This window comes from Anomalospiza imberbis, chromosome Z, assembly GCF_031753505.1.
Source record: "Anomalospiza imberbis isolate Cuckoo-Finch-1a 21T00152 chromosome Z, ASM3175350v1, whole genome shotgun sequence".
NCBI classification, from domain to species: Eukaryota; Metazoa; Chordata; class Aves; order Passeriformes; family Viduidae; genus Anomalospiza; species Anomalospiza imberbis.
Window position 1 is genome coordinate 13,009,832 of NC_089721.1, and position 25,894 is coordinate 13,035,725.

Here is a 25,894-nt window from a genome sequence, read left to right on the forward strand (position 1 = left end):
GAAGAAATACAAAATTTTCAACTGCACATTAAAAGCATTGTCACATCACCAAAATGAATGTAGGGACATAGTCTGAGTGCAGCAAAGTCATAGAAACAACAAAGAACAATTACATATTCATCATTTTATTGGGTGTTTTCAGTGGTGGAGTATTATTGCAGCAATTTTAACAGCTACTGACATCTTTTATTCAGACCAGAAAGACCACCAGTTAGAGAAGTTCCTGATTAAAGAAAAGGGAACAAAGGTTTTCAGAACCTTTGCAACATAACATAATTCAATGTAAGGCACAAAAGTGACTGAGGCTGGCCCTACGTGCCCCCATTAAAAGCTGTCCAGTGGAAAAAAAGTCAGATCCTTGTTTAGGTGTTCCCTTTATTGTATCTACAATGGGTGAACTGAGAGAGGGAAGGAGAATTTAGTATCATTTTCCACTAAATTTTCAACTGCAGTACAGTCATCCGGAGCTACAGGCAGTTGCCCTAAATTATTCAGGAGCTGACCCATAGAGTCTCAGGTGTAAGAAAGAATTTCTTATGCCTCAGGCCTCCACCCAACTATGTAAGTACCTATCTAAGCTACACTTTTTAGCAAAACTTGATGGGTGTTTCTCACACTATTTTCTCAGTGCTAAGACTTGGTGGCTAGACTAAACACCATGCAAATTTTAAATACACCCCAAGCTGAAATATGTTGTGACTGAGAAGTTCAGCTACTTACTTCAATTCTCTTCTCAAACTTCTCTCCTTGTAACAGACGATCAACATAGATTTTGGGAACATGAATGTCTTCGGGGGCAAATGCTCCTATATCAACAATTTCTTCTACCTACAGAGTGAAAAGGAAAAGGAAAAATATTTTGAAAAAATTATTCAATGAGAGGTTTTAATACCAATGAAGTTTTGAAATGAAACATTAAATATACAGCAGATCACGTCAAGAAAATTAACAAATGGGACAAAATAGATATAGTCTTTAAAACAGGTTAACTTAGATGCTTATCTGTTCTCTTCTTTCAAAGTATATTTCTTCAAAAAAATTGAAGGTAATTTATGTTTTAACAGGCCCATTTGTATGGCCAACTTGAAGAAATATACCATGTACAGTTACATCAGAGTTATTTGTAACTACAAAAAATTTCTGCCCAAACAGAGGAAAACAATATGCTAGTAACAAGGTACTAAAAAAAATAAGGCAGAAGTATTAATTTAGAGGACACAAACACAGAAGCTGAACCAAAAGTTTTCCATAGTGTACTCAAAACTAAAATAGAAACATTTGAACTGTAATAATGGATTGCAAGAAAGAAGACAAAAAATGAAGATCTAGAAGTCTTTACAGTTAGTGAAACACAGATTCAGCACAAAATGGCACTCATCCATCTGTAGTAGATCTGAAATGTCACCTATCCAGAGCATCCCAGACAATAGGGGTTTCCTTCTTTCTAGACCTGAGTTGGGGGTAATCTAGTTAGAGATCCTGCTATGGACAGATACCTGCAGCAAAGATTCTCAGCCATGGCTGGTTATTTCCTTAACAAGTCTGGGGTACACAGAGCACATCTCACTCTGCCACAAAACAGAGCCTAATGTTAGTGTTGTTTGCAGTTGCATCCAACCACAGGGAAAATATGTAATGTTAGCCCAACAGTCAAAGATAACATACAACAATCTATTACACAGGACATAACAACATACTCAAAGATCAAAAGACAATTTCCAAACTGCCATATCACCAGGGATTCATTAAATTCTTAGGAGTGCCCAAAGCCTAATAACCCCAAAACAAAACCCAGGGTATGGTAAGGGTAAATCTCTGAACAGCTGTCACCAGTGAAGCAACATTAAAGAGTTTAAAACTCAGTCTGACAACCTGCTGGACAATATGATCAATACTAAAATCTACAGTACATCTGATAGACAATTACCTTCCTACTGTGCCTTGAAATGTGACAATAAACAAACAAAGAAACCAACCAATCCACCCGAAAAGCAGGAGAGGGAAAAGAAAAATTAAAAACTCAAGATCACAGAATCAGGTTCAGATGATCCCTGAAAAAAGCCCTGGGTTAATGAGACAGAAAGGATGTGCTGTGAAATCTGCAAGGCAAACATCCGAAGCAAAAGGTAATAACAGCTACAGCAACACCAGCCTCAGTGCTCATGGAGAACAGAGCCTCACATCCAGACAGCCCTTACCTACAAGATAAGGAGATACCATCAAATAAGTATCTTGAAAATTCTGATTTAGGTATTCATGAAAAAATGCTACAGTTTCATCCATCTCACTTGAAGTTTCTAATTTGATACACTCACTTTAAGATTAATATGGAGACCAAGTCAAACACAAGGTAAAATTAAAGAATCCCGAAGCACACAGCTGAAACACCCTGCACTTTTGGTATAGTGACTACCGTCAGAACATCCTCAAAAGAGGGGAGAAGCAGGAGACAAGACTTTGCAATGAAGCAATAGGCAAGAAGATGATCTGCTACCAGCAGAATTCCCAAATTCACCCTTTCTAATTAAATTTGTCTTCACTTATCAGATGGAAAACTAGGCCTGGGGAATGCTAATTGCTCCTGATTTGAACTTTCTCACAGAATAACTACATTTATTTGCTGCAGCAGCTGAGATTAAAAAACCAAAATCTTGGCACAATTCAACAAACTCGAACAGAATTATGCTGTCAGAAAACTTGACACACTGAGTTTCTCCCCCCATAGAATACACCGAATAAATTATTCATCCAACAATAAATTGTTGGATTTTGTTATCAGTCACGCCATTCTGCTAATTGGTTTGTATTTTGTCTCTTGGGACACAGCAGTCAGGCTGATAACTTTTCCTCTATTATTTCCAAACATTATCCTCAATGAACATAACACTGCAAACTCTATTTTGTCCTAGGAATTTCAGATAAGAGTAAGGATCCCTGACAACTGGAACACCTTTCTATGTTCTACCATTATGTGGAATAAGCATCAAATGTAACTAAAATTAAGTATGTTCAAATACCTCCACAGCAGTAAAGAGGAATTTTGAAAAGGGTTTAAGAATTTGCATGTGATGTATGAAAAATTAACTGTCTTCCAGTTCTGCAAGTGAAATAATCAGCCCATTTACATGGAAAAGGAAGAATTCAAGCAGAGGAAGTACAAATGCTGTCTAAGTGCTCAGCTCTCTCTCCCAGGGAATTGGATGATGAGACATGGGCTGCCTGCCATCAGCACTGCCAGAGATCAAGCTGAGACAGCTGAAGTGACACCAGGAAATCTGATGGCTATGGGAATCAGCACCCTAGTGCCTCTGGCCACTGCAAGGTATTGCCCAAGTATCTTTCTAGACAACAATTATACTGTAAATTTTATAGTACGATCAGTGGGTGTATTTACTTCCCTTTCGGATTTCTTATTTCTTTATGAGTCGGCCCTGTAACACCTCTGTAGATGAAGCCTCGAGGAGAAGGGCAGGAGCACATCCATATTAATGACTCAAAGGATGCCTGTGAGTTTTTCTCCTGCTCTGCTCTCATCTTACCTCTGCTTCTGTTCTTTCTTTTCTGTACTCACCCTGCCTCAGGCTTTAATTTGTAACGTACAAAAGAATCTTTGTAAACATCAAAAATCAATATGTGTCATCCCACCCGAGAGACACCAAGTCTGGCAAAGCATAGAGAGGGAACTAATCAGGGCAGACCACCTCCTGTACTCTTTGTAATAAGAAAATCAAAATCCTCTGGTACCTTTTAGATGACCTTGATCACATGCATTCATCTTAAATCTTCATTTCATCAATGTGCAAAAGGACAGAAAATGTTTACATCCACGAGGTCTGAATTCCCTATTCGGGGAAGGCTTTGATGCCTGACTTAAAAATCCTTTCATTGTTTTAAGAGTTGCACGGTTTTGGAGGTTTCTTCCTGGGGACAGTGTTCTTGCAAATCTTCTCCGATTGCTGACAGTGGAAGGAGAATTAATGAATTCAGTCCTTCCTAAACACTGGTTTATCTGTAAGTACACCCAGAATATAAAAGCTGTTCTCCACTATGATTCACAAGAGCCTTCTGCCATTCCTTTTTGTATCAGCACTCACAGAGGCAGTGGTCTTTTGCTTCACAATATCACTTCCTTCTGTAATTTGCATCGACTTTTCCTTTGTAAAGCAATTTGAATTCCTTTTCCTTACAGAAATTCAGCTATTCTTCTAGTTTTATTCCAGAATTTCTGAAGGCTTATAGAGAGAAAAAGGGAACCTTGATAGATATAGAAGTAAGAAAAGTAAGTAAAGTAAGGAAAATAAGAAATAAGTAAAATAAAAAATGATGGGTCCTTACCAAAAATTGGTACGGAAATAACAATGACAAACTACTCATGCTGAAACACTCAAAAATAAAAAAGCCTTTGCTTCTGTGATCCTTTTATCTATTTCTGCAACCTAATTATGTACTTTATGATATGTTAAATGTTTTCACCTGGTTTGGTTTTAAATCTCAGTTTTCCTAAAACTAAGCTATAACTGGAAATTGCAATTTAATTCCTTATGACAGAAAAAAACCCAAAAAGATGTGAGTATGAAAGAAAAAAAGAGATCGGGGGGAAAATCAGAGCCTAACAAACCTAAGCATTTTTAAGTAGCTTATTTTTATACTAACTTTATTCAATCTCTCTATCACTACCTTAATTATCTTAGTTCAGTTCTTCAAACTGAAATAATGGTCATTCCTAGCAGAATGTTAGTAAAATAAAACATTAGTCAGTTAAATGTCCAAAATAAGAAGAGGAATGAAATAAAATTTAGCCACTTAGATGCTCAAGACAAACTCATCAGTACACATCTTCAGTTCACTATTGGAAGAGTCAGAATGTTACTGCAAAATCCATTGTAACATTTCTAAAATCTTAAAATTAAAAAAACTTAAAATACATTGGAAGGGTTATAAGAATAAATTTTATGTGTCTGCATTCAAGATCACAGAAACTGTGATCAACCATTCATGATGGTTAATGACAAACAAGAGGGGAAGAAAAGTTAGTATTAATTGTTTAGACTGAATTTTGCAAGTAGCTGTGATATTTTAAAACTGCGAAATATACTCTGAAAACAGTTCACTAGAAATTAAGACGACACTATACAAACTTTATTAACTACAGAAAAAAGCAAAGCAGGTTACTGAGTTCTGCAAGCAGGTAGATGAAACAGAGGATCTTCTGAGTTCAATTCGTTCCTTGTGTAAGATCAGACAGACCATGAAATTTCTACTCCTGTCAAAATCCTACAGTAGTGGAATGACAGCCAGTCAATATCCATCCTGAAAAGAGACTTTTATAACTTTAAAATCAAGCAACTACCAAATAGCCTTAAAAAGGCACATCTTGATCAACAATTACCGCATTGTGGTCATATCAGACTTCAAACATGTTTTCATAAGCTTAGTGAGGGGCAGGGAACAGTAAAAACCTGTAAAGTTCATATTTGTTAGAGAACCTTTCACACAATGAGCCTGGTCTGGGTCACACTGAAGGTCCACTTAGACAAACAGCCCTTCCTCAAAGCAATAGGATCTTAAAAGGCAGTGTGGTACTTCTAGTTATATTCTCCCAGCTGCCAGCAACGTGTCAGTTGCAGGATGTCCTCACTCGGAGGTTAGACATACATCACCTTCTTAATAGCTTCTGATGAGCCAGGAACTAATTATTTTCTTAGAACCCAAGAGACTCTATTGATGTATTTCTTAAAATTTAACTATTATGAAAAACATTTCTTATTACCTCTTGTAATTTCACTGTGCTCCCTTCTCTATGCCATACAGAAATAGCACACAGCAGTTGTTTATTTGTCTGTTTCATGCTGTTGCAGATCTTATGTACCTTTATGTGTTTTCCTTCTTTCTAGTAGACTCTTATCCTCTGTAAACACCACAGAGAAAAACAGTGAGATCTGTTGCCAGTATGTTGTATCTGATGATTAGGAAAGCAAAACTGACATAAATCTCCTATATTTGTCTCCAGGTTTTTCGTCATGTGGCTACAGATCTTCCTAAATCAGGAGCCCCTGCTAGAATATACTCAATTCACGTATGTTTTCTCTGCTCTGAATCTCCTCAATTACCACCTCAACTTGTAGTTGCCTCAGGTTTAATCTCCTCTCACACTTTTCTGCACCTGCTCCATTTCCTCCAACAGCCTCTTTCCATTCCACACATTTGACATCTTCCTCCATATTGTACTGCTGACAGCAGAGAAGAAAACAGACAGCAGTAAATTACCAGCTCTAGGTACTCACACACAGCAGCTCCAGGATAAATACCGCAAAGAAAAGAGGAAGTATACTTGATTATCTGCAAAGGTTATGTATATGTAAAGCTGTGTGCATGCATGGAAGAATACAAAAAGTTTAACCACCAGTCTCTAAAGAGGTTCTCCCATTCACATAGAACTACACTTGAGAAATTTTTGAGCTAGTCACATATTAGCACAGCGAGGATACACAACAGTCTTAACTTTCAAGAACATGTTCAAAGTTTGAAGATACTGATATTTCTCAAGCAAGTTCTTCCATTAAATTGATGGGCTTGCTTGTTTGATGACTTTGATGAGTTTGATGCACTAATATGTCTATATAATTCTGTATCCACTAAAAAGTGAAAATTAAGTAGCTGCTTTCTTACCTCCTTAAATTCACTCATTTGGATTTTACTCTATTACTTTATGGTAAAATTACCTGAATTGAAAGCATGAGAGATTACTTCAAGAATCAGCAGTCCAGCAGCCCCAGCATTACCAATCAACCCAGGCTCCTACAGCAGGCACACCTAGGGAGTGATTCTTTCCAAAACCCTGTGGTTGCTCTGATATAAGTCATCAGTGAACTCCTGCTGGCTGTGATCATATTTTGTGACTTCTGCTTTCTTGATGAAATGAGGTGAAAAAGCACCAAATTTGTATTCAATATCTAGATTCTTAACACAAACTAAGACATAACCATCCATGTGGAATATATACAAAATCATCTCACATCTGGAGATAGAAACTTTGGAAAATATTTTTTTTGTTTACATGATGCAATTATTTTTCAATCATAGAATTAAATAATGGAAGAAGAGCCTGAAGACAACAAACAAAACTCCCGCAACTTGTGATTATTGTCTTCATTTGCTGAGGGCCAGTTAATAGCAGAAGAACCTGTTTAATCCTTACTCAGCTGAGTAAGAGAAATGACCACATCCCAAATACTGCCACTCCTGAACAGAATAGCTGCTAACTATATTAACTGTACTGGAATGTAATTTAACATTTTTGCAAAAAAAAGCATATGCTGCTTTAAATTCATTATTGCCATACCTTGTTAATTATTTTCAAATTGCTTTAGATTGACAACCTTTGAACTTATTAAAAGGTAAACATAAATAACTGACTTTTTTATTGAAATTATTCACATTTTACCTGCAATAATTGAACGCCCCAAAAACCCCAACCATAATCACAACAAAAGATTCTATCTTCTTACTTATATCAGAGAAATGACAAATTAAAAGAGACTAGAAGAGCTCTCATATCCTACACATTCCAAGAAATGTAACTTAAAGGTCAGGAGAGAAATTTAAGCTTTACTTTCAAAAATTAACTAAGTGGAATTTAAATACTGAAGTGAGAAGTAGAAAAGTAAAATAAAAATAAAAAATAAATCAGAGATTTAATTGCACTATCCAAGAAGGTGTGTTTAGTACTTTAAAATCTATTTAAGTGCAACTAAACCCCCCTCAGATTAAATGAGTATCTCTAACTAAGGATCAGACCAGAGCATGCTCAGCAGGAGTTACATAGCAAAGTAATAGCAACATAAAACAATGTATTAGCTGCTGATTTGTAGCTAATTTTGTTGCTGGTTCTCTCTGGTAAGAAAAAGAAGCCTTGCAGGTATTTCAGCAAAGGTAACAAAATGGTAACTTCATCCAAAAATGGCATGTTCTATGCATACATCCATTCTCTTTATTTCAGATATTCATTAGAGACAGTGGTAATTTACAAAGAGTTCTGGAAATTACTTGACATGCTACCGCTTTGTTTCTCAACAAGGAATTAGTGTGGTCCATTTCACCTTCCGAACCATAGCAGATATCCCAACCTCCCAAAATATTCAAGATAAATAAACTTCTCCGCACTTTCAAGGAAGAAGGTAGCTAGAGTATCTTTCAAGGAAAAGTTCGAAAGAAAGAAAACAATTGATGTGGCTTAGACACTTTCAACAGACCACAGAAATGTGTATATAAAGAGATTGTCAGTAACATATTCTAAGAAGAATTAAAGTTTTCTTGCATTTTATCATTATCCTTCCTAAAAGGTGCCTGGAAAAGAGAGTAATAGACACATATGGAAATTTTAAAAACCCCACATATAAAGTACTTCATAAAAGCACTTTATTACTATTTGAAGCTGGCAGAAACATTTAAATCAGTCCTTCAAACTAAAAAAATGGAATTTTTTGCTTATCATAGCCTTACAAGAAAATTCTGATTTCACTAGAAATGGTGAAAAATTGTCCTGAGCACATGTACTCCTTATCCCATTGCTTACAGAACCAACCGGCTACACACCTTCTCCATTCTGATTGGGATTATTTCACAGAATCATCTGAGTCAAAAGGAACCCACAAGAATCATGGAATGAAACTCTTAAGTGAATGGTCCCTATGGGGATCAAACCCACAACTCTTTGCCTTTCTCCACTTCTTTCAGCAACAAGAAGAAAGCTGATAAAATACATTTGACTTATTCCAAAGGTTAACAAAAAAGGAGGAGTGTGCTTGTTTCTCTGTAATAAAGGAACATCCAGGAACACCTGTTTAAACATGAAGTTGCTTTAAGATTTGTATAGTTACTACTTTCTCCAGATGAATCAGAAGTTGCAAACTAAGGATCTTTGTTTATATTCATGGGAATATAAATTCACTCAGGGTAAATGACAGGGTGTCCGGAGTGCATTTCTACACACTGGACACCCTGAGTGCAAGTTCTTTAAAAAAAAAAAAAAAAAAAAAAAAAGAGGAAGACTAGGAAATTTTTTGGGACACAGAAAAGGAAAACGAAAACTACTCTGTTGTCCTTGTTCATTCTTTTACCATTGTCTACAGCCTGAAAAATCAGTATGATTTAAGTCAAGTCAATCTTGGTATCTCAACCCATTACTTCTCTTTAAATATTCACTTTTTTACTGAGTAATTCAATGTAATTTGCAGGGGAGAGATGCTGCATGAGCTAAAAGGATGCTGCTAACATCTGAGCTACTGATTCAATTACTCAAAATTTTTCACTCCAGCAATAGTTATGAAGCTGCAGCTTTTCAAATCTCCTATGCTGATCACCTGAAAAGTTACATTTGCTTTGTGTCCGAATACAATTTTTTGGAAGACTTTCAGTTTGGATGTTAAATCTTTCTTATTCTATACTAGAAATCTTAATCAGTGTTGTTAATAGCACAGAAAACAAATTAATGCTTTCAGACACCCAGATATAAGCTTGTAAATTCCTTGAATAATGGCTAAAACTCTCCCATTTTTTCAGTCCTATAATAATGCATGATTTTAAATGCAATGACGGGTAAGTCATTGGTTGATTTACACATCTTATATACAGAGCAGAGCTGAAAATTTGGAGTATTTTAAATTTAGTTTTCAAATTCTCATGATAGAAGACATGAGTACTGTTAGTGAAATATACTTCAAATGCACAGTCTGTGAGGCTTTCTATTACATGTTATGAAAAACTCTCTAAATTTAGCTTTAGAAGCAGAAGCTTTCCATCAGTTTCTCCAGCACAGTTATTTCCTGGCAATCTAGAGTATCTACTGATCAACCATAAGCTTGCTTTTTCTTGTTCGTTTTGAATGTCATATTTGTTCTTAACATATGTGACAAGGATAAAAGGAATTTTTTTCATCGAAGAATACATTCACATCTGCAATGAACTTATGAAGCTGAATGCTGAGAAAACTCATGATACACATTCAAGAAAATACAATTTAGAAAGGAATAAAATATAATAGACAGATAAAAGGAAAACAGATTCAAATCTTCCAGCAGTATATAATGAGTAAGTAAAATTACCTGAACAGCAGTCAGCAACAATTTGATCTGCTACGAATTTTAACTACTTATTATTCACTACTTCAGCAACAAAGTGCCAAATCTGAAGCCATTTAATTAGACATTAGATATAAAAGAAAAGCAATTGTAGGAAGAAAACCAACAACCAGGAAATAAAAGAACAACAGTTAAAAAACCAACAAAAAAGCCCATCCAAACAAAAAACATCAACAAACCCCATATTGACAAATTAACTATCAAATAAGCTTATTCCCCTGAAAATCATAGACTAGAACAGAGTCAGAGAATAGAATATGCTGTGTTGGAAAGCACCCATTAGGATCATCAAGTCCAACTCCTGGCTCAGCAGAGGACACCCCAATAATCACACTATGAATTAGAAGCATGTTAACTAAATGTGACAAGAACTACCATATGAACTCCCTTCTAGCCCAGTACTACCTATATTCCTGTACTTTTCTAATCATTCTAAGAGGGTCTGCACCACAGCTGTACAAATGTTTTGTTTTTCTATTCTGTTTTTAATAAGCACATGCACACACAGAAGCAAGGAATCAAATACAATGAAGAGAAATAAAACCAGTAAAAGAATATTCAAGTCTAGGGGTGGGATTCTTTTTGGGAAACTAAAATTGTTGTGGCAGTGGTGTGCAAATGTTTCTAGGAGCTGTTTTTCCAAAACAATATTAGTAGTCCTTGAATTTCAACTCCAAACCTTCTCTAATTTCTCTTTAACTTTCTATGACTGGCATTATTATAGCCACCAAACTGGTTGTTAACATTCCTCAGTACTGTAGGAGAAAAGGCATTAAACTCTTCAGCCTTTGTTGTAATCTGCACTGATAATTTTAGTCCCTTCATTGAGTGGTGAAGTATTCTTGGTCTCCCAGTCAACTATGTATGTATTTTTAAAAAGATTTCTTGCTACTTTCAAGTATACTTTATTTTGTACTGGGCTGGATATTTTTCAGAAGCTTAAGCTTTTTGGTTTGCTTTGGCTTTGTAATGCTTAGCCTCAGACATCTGAGCTTGGATCTCACTTTCTATCATGTTTCTTTTCTGTGTTTGAGATTACAATGATTGTAATCAAGGTCAAACTCCTACTGCTCTTCCAATACTTCCTCCATGTTGGAAAATTTTATTCTCAATCATTTAACACAGTGTTTCCCTAACTTCATTTTTTCTTTGCTATGCCTCCCAGAAGGCTTCATCAATCCAAGTATTTGAGTTGATAAAATCAGTCTTCCTAAGAGACATTCCTGATATTTTGCTATTTTCCCTTCTATACTTTCTAAGAATCATAAGCTTGTATTTCAAAGTTGCTCTCCCACAAGTGCTCACTCAAATCTTTCAACTAAGATTCCTCTGGGAAAAGTTATTGTAATGTCTATACATTATATTTGGGTTATCTAAATTCAGATCCACAGGCAGCCCTGACTCAGGATTTACCTAAGGCCTAGCTAAATACACTTATGCAGTCAAAAGCCCTGACTAACTACCTACATATTCAAGATACAAAGTTATATATATTTATTGTATGTATATGTATATACACGTATATACATAATGTATTATAGGAGCATATAATAGCAAGTAGAATTCTACTGTCACTTGTGCCAAAAGCAGCTGGTAATGTGGCAGGACTAATAAGTTCAGCGTCCATCCTGTGACAAACAGGATTCTCAAAAAAAGGCTTTCCCCCACTGCAGATCCATGGGACACTCCCTTACTATTGCCTAAGCATATACAGACTAATCATTGAGCAGTTAAATAATATCAACAAAAGCTATAGCAACACAAAAGCTCAGTGGTTACACCATTTGCACGGGATTTTAATTCTATGTCTTTCATCCTGATCTGTGGTTTCAAAGAAACACAAACTGATGTAAAGTCTGTGCCTTTCCCAAAGCCATCCTTTACCAGGGCTCACTTTTGAATTCCACGGCTGGAGCACCCAGGTAACAAAAAGTTTCTATTAGATGATTGTTTCACTTTAAAGTGGTACTTACAGATTTTTTACACTAAACCATCACTGTCTAAAAATCTTGAAGAATTCCTCAGAACAGAGCTATGCATGTGAGGTAAGTTTTGCCATTGTTAAAGCATTTGGAGGTATAGACATACACACAAAAAAAGTTCATTTTGAGTTTCTTCAATAAAAGCAAATGCCATGATTTAGCACAGATAACAGGATACAAATCGCTTATTTCAGTCTGATTCTGTCCCTTAGTGCCACGCATTTCATTGTACCTGAGAAAATGGTCTCACTGATGTGGCTGTGTTGTTACTAGGCAACCAGAGATAAAATGCAGGGCTTAATGATTTTTATTTAATGCACTTTTATGAGAAAGTATACTCTCTTTTTTTCCCCTCCCCTGATATTATTTGAGGTGTAAATGCTATTTACCCAAGGAGACATATTTAGCCATCTTCTGTGATCTGAACAAGAAAATTATTCAAACTGGATATTCAAACAGCAAGTCAATAAATATTTCTAAACATATTGACCATTACCACTACCAAACACTTTCACGGTGGCAGTGGCTGACATCTCAAACCACTTCACCAGGTAAAAATATTCAGTAGGTCTCACAGCAGAGAATAAAAAGAAAACAGGTAAGAGCTCAGGGTTATTTGGGCCAGTTACACACATTTATATACTCTTCTGTGGTAGAAAGCAAGAGCCCAAGCCTTTATCACCCTTTCCCATGCTGTCATGACACCACATCTGGCAAGGTCACACTTTATTTTCTCCCGTAGCTTTGGGTAGCCTCAATTCCCTGCAAAAAAGAAGCGTCATGACCAAAAGCCCCAATGGGGCTCTGCTCAGAGGTGTCTCTACAGGGAGATGCATGTGTTAAGAATCACCCTGTTATCACAGCCCCTACCCTAGGAGTCTAGGCACACATCCAAGAGGCCTCCCTGCAACTCCAAGCTGTCTTGCAGTTCATTTCCCATTACAAAATTCAACAGCTCTGTTGAGGGTCCTGACAGCAGTGACATCTCCTCAACTCAGTTTCACCATCATTCAACAGTGTTGGATGTGTTACCACATCTATAACACCACACAACCTCTCAAGTTTCTTCACATGCCATGCTCTTCCTTTCAGTCTTTACAAGCACTGGTGGCTTGTATATAACTTCTGACCATTGAGTTTCTTTTGTATCAGCCAATTTCTCAACTCTCCCATCTTTGCTACAGGAGCAGAGAAGTGTTTATAGCTCTGAAAAAACAACCTAAAAGCTACAGGCTGAGTGGGTGAGAGCTTAGGTTCAAACAAAGCTACAGGACTGACAGCATGTTTAACTTCTGCAAAGTTCTGCAAGCTGAAGCAAGAAGCAGATGAACTCCCTGCATCATTTCACTTTTATATAAAGACAAAATAACTGATGCTACCAACATTATTTACCATTTGTCTCTGCAAAGGTTAACTTACAAATATCAGGAATCATGCAATTCAGTTGAAAATTTTTTGACCTTTAATAATGGGTCACCTTCAAATTAAAGTAGAAATTCCATTGGATTTGGCACAGTTCAATTTTTATAGACAGATAACCCGTCTGTCTCAGATAACCCATCCTTATTATCTTGATAGCAGGTTCTACTCCCTCTCACTTCAATAAACAGAAGAGATGCACGCAACAGTTCAAAAAATTTGTGCAGATCAGCAAGCACTTATTGCATTTAATTAGAAGCTTACAATCAATATATTTTGGATCCCAAAATGAGTACTGAATGGCTACTTCTGTCCATTTCCCTATTCAAAATAAACAAGGTTGAAAGTTTAATCTGACATTTTAAAAATCAGTAATTCTTCACTGAGTGTCCCAAACATAATAGGTAATAGTATAGCCTGACTTCCTCCTTCTTCAGATGCCTCTATGCACAGCCAATCTCGCTTCTCACAACACAGGAGAATTTTTAAGCAACAATAGCTATCAGTCTGTGAGTTTAAGAAGTGAGGCGGTTTTATCTCTTATCTTTTTTTCTTTTCTCTTATCCTTCACATCGACAAAATTTGTCCGCCTCTGAATTGTTACAAATTATTAAGTGTCTTATCTGTACTTCAGATAAGAGTGTGTAAAACACCACACAGATTAAAACTAAAGAACAACAGCATTAAGTAAAGAAAAAAAGTCTTTCACTGTGTATGCATGTCAGATTTCACATGTCATCAGGTTAACTTAGCAGGACATGTTAACAAATGTAATTGATTTCCAGTTAACTTCCTCTTTTCAACAAGTTCACAGATACATTGAGATTGGATTTCCAGTAGTTTATTTTTCATTAGTATATTACTTTAACAAATACTATTCCATATTTGTATCAATGATCAGAAACGAAAGTAAATCTCAGCAAAATGGGAAACAATTCTGAAACCCCCAGTCAATCACTTTATCTTTGAAGACAAGCCTGACCTGTAGCTATTTTGATGAAAAGGAACAGGGTTGGCTTCACGTCTCTACTCCTAGAGACTAGAACTGTCTGCTTGAATTCAGTTAAATGTTCAGCCAGTGAAGAACAGAAACAGAGCTGGCAAGAAACACCAGAATTTAGAAATCCCTCCTGCCAAGACAGTATCTGAATTACTACCCTATACAAACCTTTTTCTTCTCCCTGTAAATGGGATTGAGAATTTCAGCCTTCAGCCTTGAGCAACATTAAGTAAGGAGTCAGGTAAAACTCAAATTTATAGTTGCCTCAGTTCCCTATTGATAAGCTGAGACAGTTTATAGTGCTCAGTACTGAGGATGTACTAGACAACATATAAAGATATTTCCTTCTGATTCCCTGAGTTTTAACTCTTACACCCAAACACAACATTCTGAATTCCAATTTGAAAGAATGACATTTAGAAGTTAAGTCAAGGATGGTTCAAAATATTTGTCCTAAATCTGTGGTTTTGCATCTTCATCTAATTTGTCCATAAAAAACAGAATTGCAAAGTAATATTAATAATGCATCTTGCAAAAAAATTGACGATTTTTAAAATGGCATTGAAAATGCAATAAGACTCAGAGTGGACACAGTTCACAGCAGATCTACTAACAACTGATAAATGGAATTACAGCAAGAACGATGTCACATCAGCTGCTCACTGACAAGAAAATTCTAGCCTATCATACATGGATAGAAGAGCAGAAAGAGAAAATGAGATGGAATGTAGGTGGAAGGCTTTGATCTACTTAAATTCTTTAAATGCCAGACTGAACAAGGTATAAAGGACAAGTGTCTAGAAGAAAGGATTCTTTATTTAATTTTTATATAGAAAAATACTTGAAACCTTTCTTAAAAACAAAACATGAGAATGTTTTGCTGTATTGTCAGTGTAAGTCGTGTGGTAATTATCATGGTATTTTTTTGTGATAATTCTGTAAAGCACAAAGAAATAATGTAAGTTCCCAAATGTATTATCCAGAGATGCTTATATAACAAATATATTCTCCAAATAACATCTTACAAACAAACAAACAACAAACAAAAACCCAAGTCAAGCCCCAAACATAACAAGCAAAAAGCCCTGAAGAAATAAAACCTCTTCCATACACCGTTTACTAGAAATAGTCCAGAAGAGTTTGTCTTGATCTTACTGCCTAACTGCATTTAGCTTTTATTAGGCATATAAAAAAACTTACCCAAGAGTGAAGAAAAAGCTAAGAGAGCAGTCTATCTTTTACATATTGCTATGCCTTAGCAACTCTCCAGGCACCAATATTTTTCCAGTGTAGGCTGCTTCATATTTTTAAATATTATTATTTCAGATAAAGAAAAAGGGCAAAAAGACTGGGAGAAACTTCTAGATCAGCTAATCCATCCTCTTTCTCAAGACACAGCCAAATGTCTGTATCTCATTGTGGACTGATATTTATGTAATTTATTAAATTTTAGAGACCACAACCGTGATAGCTCTGTGGTTTGCCTAATCTATAATGTTATGTACTTGACTTTATTTTCAAGAATTTTTGCATAAAGTCTTAAGTGAATCTTCTCAAGCATAGCTTAAGCCTACTCTTTTCCTCTTTCATTCACATATTACTTTATTTAACAATTTTAAAGGCTCTTGCTTTGTTTCCCTTTCAAAGGCTGATCACAATGAACACAAAGTCCTGGTCAGCATCATATGTACAGCAACAAAGGAATTACCCACCAAAGCAGAGCATAGTGTCAGGAGAAGTCAATCCAAGGAGAGAGGTTAGACCACTGACCCTGATTTGAAATCCTGAAATGACCTGAAATCCCCACAGCCTGTCTCCAGAATACCGTGTAAGATAAAGGGGTACGTTGACTATACCAGTATAGGGCTTACTATGTTTCAATTCCCTACCTCTACTACAGTTGTCTTTGCAGCTTTGCACATAGGTTGGTTGAAATTTCTTGCAGTTTTCCTGAAAAACAAAAACAAAAACAACACCAGAAAAAAAAGAAAATCAATAATATTAAAGGCCATAATAGTACAATGAAAGACTCTTCAGAGATAAGCTACTAGAGGAATGTCTGTATTTTAAGTATCACAAAGCTTTTTGCCAAATACAAATAGCTGAAAAACTAATTTTAAAAAAGTGTAAGGGAGAAAAAAGTATTATGGAATTGTGTAAGATGCATCTGAAATGAAATTATATTTTGCTACATTAGAAAGTATTTATTACAGCTCTTTTGACTTTAAATCAGCACACCGTTTAATTGAAATTGAGTATGTTACTGATATCTTCATTTATTGGATCCAAAAGCAGCAGCAAGCTGGACTTTGTACAGTGCCATTATTTCACTGCACAAAGAATGAAATTAATCTCCACAGGGGACAAGCTCCAGGCCTAACAATCTCTCAAGTATGCTTTCCTAACTTGGACTAGGACTTGGGATAGCACTTTATCCAGTAGTAAATGTAATCCAATTATCGTAACTAAAAACAAAAAACCAAAAAAAAAAAAAAAAACCAAAACCCAAACAAAAAGTCCAAACAAAACAAACAAAACAAAACAAACAAAAACCCCCCACAAACAAACAAAACCCAATAAAACAAAACAAAAAAACAAACAAAAGAAAACAAAAAAAACCCAAACCAAATACCAAAAAACCCAATAAGATTAAAAAAAACCAAAGCTGTGTCAGTTTTGGCACTCACTGTAAGACTCTGGCATTTATCCTAAGTATGCCCACAAAGCATTTCTGTACCAAGGAAAAAGAACCTCTAGAGAATAAAAGCAACACTTAACATGTATACCTGTGTTGGCAACTGCACCAAGATCCTAGGAGCACAGGGGAAACAAGTGATCTGTGTCAGCCACTCCATGTGTTTTTCAGAAACCAAACAAAGCTGCGCAGCGCATTTAATAATTAAGAAATACTACGAAAGTTTTAATGGTGTTCCACAGCTAGCTTCTCAGCATTTTTCTCTGTTAAAAAGCATAATTCTTGAAAATGTTTCATCAAAATCCATGAAACCAGGTTTCAAAACAAGATAAAACCTCCTTTGCCACATCGTTTTCTACAGAAGCATTTTTCCCCCAACCATCCTTGTTTCACACTCAAAGAATCCTTTAAGCTGCGAAAAAGCCCTTAAGACGATGAAGTCCAACAGCTGGCCTGCAAGGCGCTCTCTCCCTCCCTCGGCGGCAGGACCGTGCCCGGCGCCGCAGCCGCTCCGAGCCTCGGGGCGCTGCTGCCACCGCGTGGCTCCGGGCGCAGCGCGGCGGGGACGCGGCCAAGGCCCGGCACCAACAGGCAGCTCGGACGGGATTCCAGCGCACACAGCGACACAATCAAAGCAGAGCCAAAGACACGTATCTTGGGGAAACGCCGTTTTGTTGGCAATACATAGCAGCTGTAAAGCCTCTAACAAAGGGCCAATCCTATCCTGGGGGCATCAGGCACAGCATCGTCAGCCGGGCAAGGGAGGGGATTGTCCCGCTCTGCTCTGCAGCAGCCTCACTTCGAGTGCTGGGGGCAGTTTGGGGTGCCGCAGCATAAAAAAGGTACTAAACTATTAGAGATTGTCCAAAGGAGGGTCACAAGGATGATGTAGGGCCTTAAGAGGAAACCAAGTCAGGAGTGGCTGAGGGGACTTAGTCTGTTCAGCCTGGAGGAGACTGAGGGGACACCTCACTGCAGGTACAACTTCCCTGTGACGGGAAGAGGAGGGGCAGGCACTGATCTCTGTGATGATTAGTGACAGGACCCGAGGGAATGGCCTGAAGCTCAATCACGGAATGTTTAAGTTGCACATCTGAAAAAAGTTTTTCACCCAGAGGATGGCTGGGCACTGGAACAGCTCCCCAGGGCAGTGGTCGCAGTACCAGCCTGACAGAGCTCAAGAAGTGTTTGGACAATGCTCTCAGGCACAGGGTGTGACTCCTGGGGATGGTGCTGTACAGGGCCAGGGGTTGGACTTTGATGATCCTTGTGGGTCCCTTCCAACTCAACATATTCTATGTTTCTATTAATATCTTCTGCCCATGGGTCTTTTTGGTGGCCATACAGACCCAAATGGAGGATGTAATAATAAGAAACAAAAGAAAAAAACCCCACAACATGAATTTATACTCTCCTTTGAGAGGCAAAAACAATACTAGTTAGTAGTGATTTAGGGAAAACTCCCCTAAACTAGGCAGAGTAGCAAATGAGAAGAAAAACAGAGATATAGAACCTGAATTCAAATAGCTAAGAAATGGATACAGATGGGGGAGAAGATGACAAAACTAACAATTCATTATTTCATCCCATGTAACTACTTTTCTGAGCCAAAGACTTTCTCAATATTGTAGTGGCTACTCTATCAGTAAAAGAAACTGATAAAAAATTATTTTTACATAGGGAAAAAAAACTATAAGAAAGCTTTTCAATGTTAATTTGACATTGAGAAGAGCTAATGGTCTCTAATCTGATGTAATTTATAAAAGCTTCTGCCATTTAAACTGTTCTTGAGTTAGTAAAGTTGTTTCAGAAGCAGCAGTCTTTTACAGGATCAAAGGCTTTATTTCTAAAGAATACAGCATCCAGAAGTTTTATGGGATCAAAGGCCTTATTTCTAAAGAGCACATCATCCAGAAGAAAAAAAAACCAGAAGCACTACACTTATTTTCCAACGCAGAATAATGTTAAGGAGTAGCAGTAGGAAATTCAAAAATTAGCTAGACAAAGTTGCCTTTTTATTTTAAGAAAAATGTATGGACATCTAGATTTAGCAACATCTATAAAGTTCCATTGGAACAAAGTTCCAATTGTTCCACTGGATTTCTAAACTGACCCGAAGGCATGACATCTTTTCTCCCAGAGGCAAAAGATAGCAAACTAGTTCATAGCAGACTAAACCAACAAACTACATCCAGTATATATCTAGTGATATGAAGATGCAGAGACACCTCAGGTATGAGCTGAATTTATGTATTGTAGAACCAGTTGAAGCATGAAGAGATGACCTGACATGACTATCATAGAAGAGGCTCTGGCTCAGCTTATTCCTTCAACATTTCTGCTTCTTTGTCAATAGTCTATTTTCATCACCAACAAGCCACATATTTGCTTGTAAAGTTGAGGTACATTGGGCTAGAACAACTAGCAAAATGGAACCAGGTAAAAAGGGAGGGGAGCCAAAGGAGGCAGACCAATGACTCTCCATGATACTTGAAAAGTCATGGCAGTCAGGTGAAATACCAGGTGACTGGAAAGAGGGAAAGATGGTTCCCATCTTTAAATATTACATAAAGGAGGACCCCGGGAACTACTGACCTGTCAGCCTCACCTCTGTGCCTGGGAAGATCATGGTGCATACTCCTAGAAGTGTGCTAAGTCACAGGGAGGACAAGGAGATGATTCAGGACAGCCATCAAAACTTCTCATCTGTTAGGCAAGTCCTGCCTGACCAATATAGTGGTCTTCTATGATGGAATGACTACATCAGTGGATGGGGAATGGCTATAGATATCATTTATCTGCACTTCTGTAAAGCCTTTGACATGGCTTTACAGCCCCACCACATCATTGTCTCTAATTTGGAGAGAGATGGATTTGATTGCATAGACTGTTTGGTAGATGAGGAATTGGTTCAATAGTCACACATGGTCAATGGCTCAGAGACCCAGTGGACATCAGTGACAAGTGGTGTCCCTCTAGGGTCTGTATTGGGACTATGTTATTTGATATCTTCAATAATGACACAGACAAAGGAATCAAGTGCACCCTCAGCAAATTACCAGATGACACCAAGTTGAGTGGTGCTGTTGACACTTCTGAAGGATGGGATGCCATCCAGATGAACCTGGACAAGCTCTAGAAATGGCCCATGGGAATCTGAAGAGGTTTAACAAGGCCAGGTGCTGATTCTGCACCTGGGCTGGGACAAGCCCTGGTACCAGCACAGGCTGGGAATGAACAGACCCAGAGCAGCCCTGCCCAGAAGGACTTGGGGCTGCTGTGGGTGAGAGGCTGCACATGGCCCAGCCATGGCACTCACAGCCCAGAGAGCCAAACGTGTCCTGGGCTGCATCCAGAGCCCCGTGGGCAGCAGGGGAGGGAGGGGATTCTGCCCCTCTGCTCTGCTCTGCTCTGCTCTGCTCTGCTCTGCTCTGGTGAGAACCACCTGGAGCACTGTATTCAGCTTTGGGGTCCCATCACAGGAAGGCCATGGACCTGCTGGAGTAAGTCCAGAGGCTACCAAGATGATCAAAGATCTCCTACAAGGAAAGGCTGAGAGAATTTGAATTGTTAAGCCTGGAAAAGAGAAGGCTTCAGGGTGACCAATTAGAACCTTACAGTACCTGAAGGGAGTATTCAATATAGATGGACTTTTCACATGGGCACGTAGTGACAAAACAAGGGAGAATGGCTTCAAGTTGGAAGAGGGGAGGTTTAGATTTGATATTAGGGAGAAATTCTTTACTGTGAGGGTGGTGAGGAACTGAAACAGGTTGTCCAGAGAAGTTGTGGATGCCCCGGCCCCAGAAGTGTTCAAGGCCAGGCTGGACGGAGCTCTAAGCAACCCAACTCAGTGAAGAGTGTTCCTGCCCACAGCTGGAGGCTGGAACTGGATGGTATTTAAGATCCCTTCCAAATCTGGGATTCTCTGGCTATCCAGAGAAGCAGTGGTACTCCCTGATGTTGTCCCTAATGAACAAAGCCCCAAGGGAGGTTAAGACCTTTCTTATACAAAAGCTAACAACTGCTAAGTGCTGCAGAACAGTCCACTCAGCATGAAGATGCCTGAAATGAATGTCACCACGTGTTGTATGGGACAAAAGATCTAGGACTCATGAAGTAGAACTTTAGAGAAGAAAAAAAAAAAAAAAAAAAAAAAAAAAACCCCACCAAACCATTTAAAAGAAGTGGGTGCTATTCTGAATTCCAAGAAAACAGTATACCTTGATGTATGAGAATAGGACAAAAATCAATGCCAGCCTGTGGTCCAAGTAAGTGTACCTAAAGTATACTTACACTTACATCCTCTAAATTTATCAAAGCTCTTAGCTTGAGGGAGATTAACAGTTTGGCAGACACACCATTGCTATTGGCTTCACACAGTCACAGGAAACACACTCTGAATAGTACCACACTGCTGTGAAAGTGGTAGCAGACAGCAAGTTATAAGATGACCCTATGTTTCTTTATTCTATGTTATGAGATAATCACGTCTCATCCAGAAACAGAACAGGTCACTGCTTATCATAAGCACATTCCTTTGAGCAAGCAATATTCTGTATGGAATAGGACACCAGAGGATGATTAGTTTCCATCTTCAATTAGTTACAGTTGAAGGGAGTAGTCAAGATTTTTAGGTCTTCACTCCAGATGGAAGAAGTGTCTATTATCAGCTGTATTGTGTGAATGTGGGAGACATAATGAAGACTTCTGAAAGGAACAGGAAAAAGGAAAAGCATAGACAACAAAAGGACATAAAGGAAGAGGGTAAAAGGAGAACACAACCAGTCTTTCCATGGAAAATGAAAGAACTTTTGAGAGGTATCTACTATGCACCAGTAGAAAGATACAGGATAAAAGCACAGAGAGTAGTGGCTCAGAATCAAAGACAAGGCCGGGGGGAAGAGTGTTTCCTGTATTCAAGGTACCAGAGCCTAAGGAGAGTGGTTTAGCAGCCATCAAATTCATCTGCACACATACAAGAAAGTTCAGCTTTCAATCAGAAACTATATTGTCTTGTAAGTGGGCAAGTCAGGATGTCAAGAGTTGGGCAAAAAAAAAAAAACTTATTTATAAATTTTCAAGTATTTTAATTTAGTATTAATTATGTGGGATATAAAAAAATATATACACACACATATAAACACATAAAGAAAAGCATTACTTTATGGGTGTTATATTATACACATATTTTTCAGTTGCTTTTCCAACTTGTTCTATCCAAAGACAGACTCTCAATCAGCATGTGCTTGTAATAAACTTCACATGATAACTACAACACTCACCTTTTCATCTGATAGCCACAAGACAAACAAATAAAAACCAGGCATTATCATAAGCAAACCATTCTCCTGCTTCAGTTCAGGACAAACCAGAACACAAAACAGAGCAACTCATAGAAAAGATTTTCTCAGTAGTACAACATCAAACTTTTCATTGCAAAGATGTTTAAATTCATATGGTGCCTTTACCTACACCACTGAGATGAAATATATTTTAAAAAGAGTTTTCTTTAGACAGAATCAGTTTTCCCATCACTGACTGGCCAGAAGACTGACTCCGTTTCCTTCTCTTCTGTTGTACATGAACCTGTACTTCTTGGGTTAGCCTTTAATTGCTCAAGAAATAGACCCAAACTAACATGAATATTGAAAGAAAGAGAATGTCACTAAGTTTCTCAACAGTCATCATAATGATTTTGGTCTGCTGCATCTCATTTTTAACTATGAATGCTTTACTTCATAGCTATGTTTGAATTCTCAAAAGTCATTTGAAAAAGCAATTACATTTTGGTGTTTTATAGCAGTGTAATTTGACAGTAGGGAAAGGCAATATGAAAGAATGTGAAATATGTAAAACATTATTTTGCCATAACACAAGAGACAGGATTCTCTTTCCCATTCATTACCTAAATTGTAAAATAATCTTTTCCCACCAGTAAACAAGTCATACCTGAAAATTATGTTTCCTGCACGATCAGCCTTCCATGCCTTCACAAGAGCAAAATCTCCTGTAATCGACTTCTCTAGAATAAAGTGACGGCCATCAAACTCCCTCACCTACAGAGAAAAGTCCAAAATTGAGATGTAGGTTTCTTCCAACAGATTTCACATGGAATACTTATTTTAGGGGTTAATTTTGCAGACAATTATATTTCAACTTCTATCTGTACTCTGTAAAGTTTTTACTGAAAAGCTGTATGATAACAGGGAGGCATGGAAAGGCTATAAACCCCAGTTTTATCATAGTGTCTCGAGTGAAACATCATGAGAATCCATATTCTTCCTGCTCCATCTACTGGAATTAGACATGCTTTGTCCTGCACATCAACCAGCTAACCAAAAACTGAAGTGCTAAAGCAGAATTACTGAAAAAGGTCATAAGCACTGCCCACCACCAAATCCAAAATTAAGTCAATTTGAGACAGACATCTCGAATCATGTCATCTAACAGGCTGAGTTTCATTTGCTTTCCCCTGCATTTATGATCAATATTTGGAATGAATGATACTGTGCCTGAAATCAAAATATAGAAGAGAGACAGATCTAGTCTTTCAATCCTATATAGAGAGATTAAAGACCACCTCTCTTAACAATGTAGAATGTAAGAGTATACACAAATATTACTTGAGAGCTTAAAATTGCTGAAAGGGGAAGTATGAGAAAAGGGTATCAGACATCAGCATGCCAGTACCATAAAAGGAGATCTGAGCCTTTACAAAATGACACTTCTGTGTAAAATGGATGTGGAGAATGGAATTGCACAAATCATGCTAGACATGTTATTAGCACCCCATAGTTATTAGACTAAGGAGAGTAAGTGAGATTTTCCCACAAGTGTCAAAAGAAAAACAAATGAAGAAAAATTGTATTAAAATGATAAGCTGTTCAACTAACAAAACATTCTTCCACGTGGTAAAACATCATAATGATGTACGCAGTAAAAAAAATTAATTAATTTTTTTTACTGTATGCAGTAAAAAAATTAAGGGAATATAAAAGATTAAGACAATGTATAGATACTGCAAATAGTCATGTATAAAATACATGAAAACCATGGGTTAGGGTGGAGTTACCTTTACACCAGAAATGCTCTTGAGGTGAAATTTAATGTTGTATGCAGCCAAATTGGAACCCACAATATTAGCCCCACCCATTTCTTCAAGAAAAATTATGGCATTGAGACATCTCTTCCCTTCTCTAGAGTGTCAAGGTGATTAAAAGGGAGTTTAGGGCACTGGGTCAAGTGGTTGATAGGACAGGTGTACAGGTAGTGTTCTGCTCAGTCCCATTGGTGGCAGAGAAAAATAATGAAAGGAATAGGAAAACTCATATCATTAACAAATGGCTCAAGGGTTGGTGCTATAGGCAAAATTTTGGATTCTTTGATCATGGAGCAACCTTTATGGCACCTGCTCTACTGGAATCAGATGGGATACATCTCTCTGTTAAGGGCAGGAGGTTTTTAGCTCATGAACTGGCAGACCTTATTGAGAGGGCTTTAAACTAGGTTTGAAGGGGGAAGGGGATGCAGCTGGGCTGTCTGGAAGCAGGCCCAAGGGTGGTAAGACTGTGTTAGGGGAGAAATCAGTAGCCCAGCTGAGATGCATGTACACCAATGCACGCAGCATGGGTAACAAACAAGAAGAGCTGGAGGCCATGGTGCATCAGCAGAACTATGATGTAGTTGCCATCACAGAAACGTGGTGGGATGACTCACATAGTTGGAGCACTGCACTGGATGGCTACAAGCTCTTCAGAAGAGACAGAAAAGGGAGAAGAGGTGGAGGGGTGGCCCTTTATATTAGGGGGGTTTTGGATGTCACAGGTATTGAGACTAATGATGATGAAGTTGAGTCCCTATGAGTAAAAATTAAGGGGAAGGCCAACAAGGCTGACATCCTACTGGGAGTCTGCTATCGTCCACCCAATCAGGATGAAGAGGTGGATAACTTATTCTATAAACAACTGAACAATGTTTCAGGATCATCAGCCCTTGTTCTTGTAGGTGACTTCAACCTACCAGACATCTGCTGGGAACTTAATACAGCAGAAAAACAGCAATCTAGAAAGTTTTTAGAATGTGTGGAGGATAACTTTTTGTCACAACTGGTGGGCAAACCCACCAGGGGAGGGACTATGTTAGACCTACTGTTCACAAATAGAGATGGACTGGTAGGTGATGTGGAGGTTGGAGGCCGCTTGGGGCACAGTGATCATGAAATTATAGAATTCTCGATAATTGGTGAAATAAGGAGGAATATCAATAAGATCTCTACACTGGACTTCTGGAGGGCAGACTTTGTCCTATTTAAGAGACTTATTCGGAAAATTCCTTGGGAAACAGCCCTTAAAAACAAAGGAGTCCAGGAGAGATGGGTGTGCTTCAAAGCAGAGATCTTGAGGGCACAAGAACAGACTGTCCCTGTGTGCCGAAAGATGAGTAGACGAGGCAAATGTCCAGTCTGGATGAGCAATGAGGTTTTGAAGGAACTTAGAAATAAAAAAAAGATGTATCATCTTTTTAAGGAGGGACTGATTTCTCAGGAAGTATTTAATGGAGCTGCTAGGGCATGTAGAAAAAAAATTAGGGAGGCCAAAGCTCACTTTGAACTTAACTTGGCAACTTCTGTTAAAAATAATAAAAAAAGTTTTTACAA

General features: G+C 37.8%; 1 protein-coding gene across 2 annotated transcripts in view; it reads right to left on the reverse strand.

The window, feature by feature from the left end:
* Window positions 1–25,894, reverse strand: part of OXCT1 (3-oxoacid CoA-transferase 1) — an 85,338-nt gene that overhangs the window by 35,593 nt on the left and 23,851 nt on the right. For both annotated transcript variants that reach the window (XM_068176162.1, XM_068176163.1), the window contains exons 6-8: window positions 23,188–23,294; window positions 16,430–16,490; window positions 721–828 (exon numbers count right to left, since the gene is read on the reverse strand). In XM_068176162.1, coding sequence (XP_068032263.1) covers window positions 721–828; window positions 16,430–16,490; window positions 23,188–23,294 — 276 coding nt within the window. The remainder of the gene's footprint in view (window positions 1–720; window positions 829–16,429; window positions 16,491–23,187; window positions 23,295–25,894) is intronic.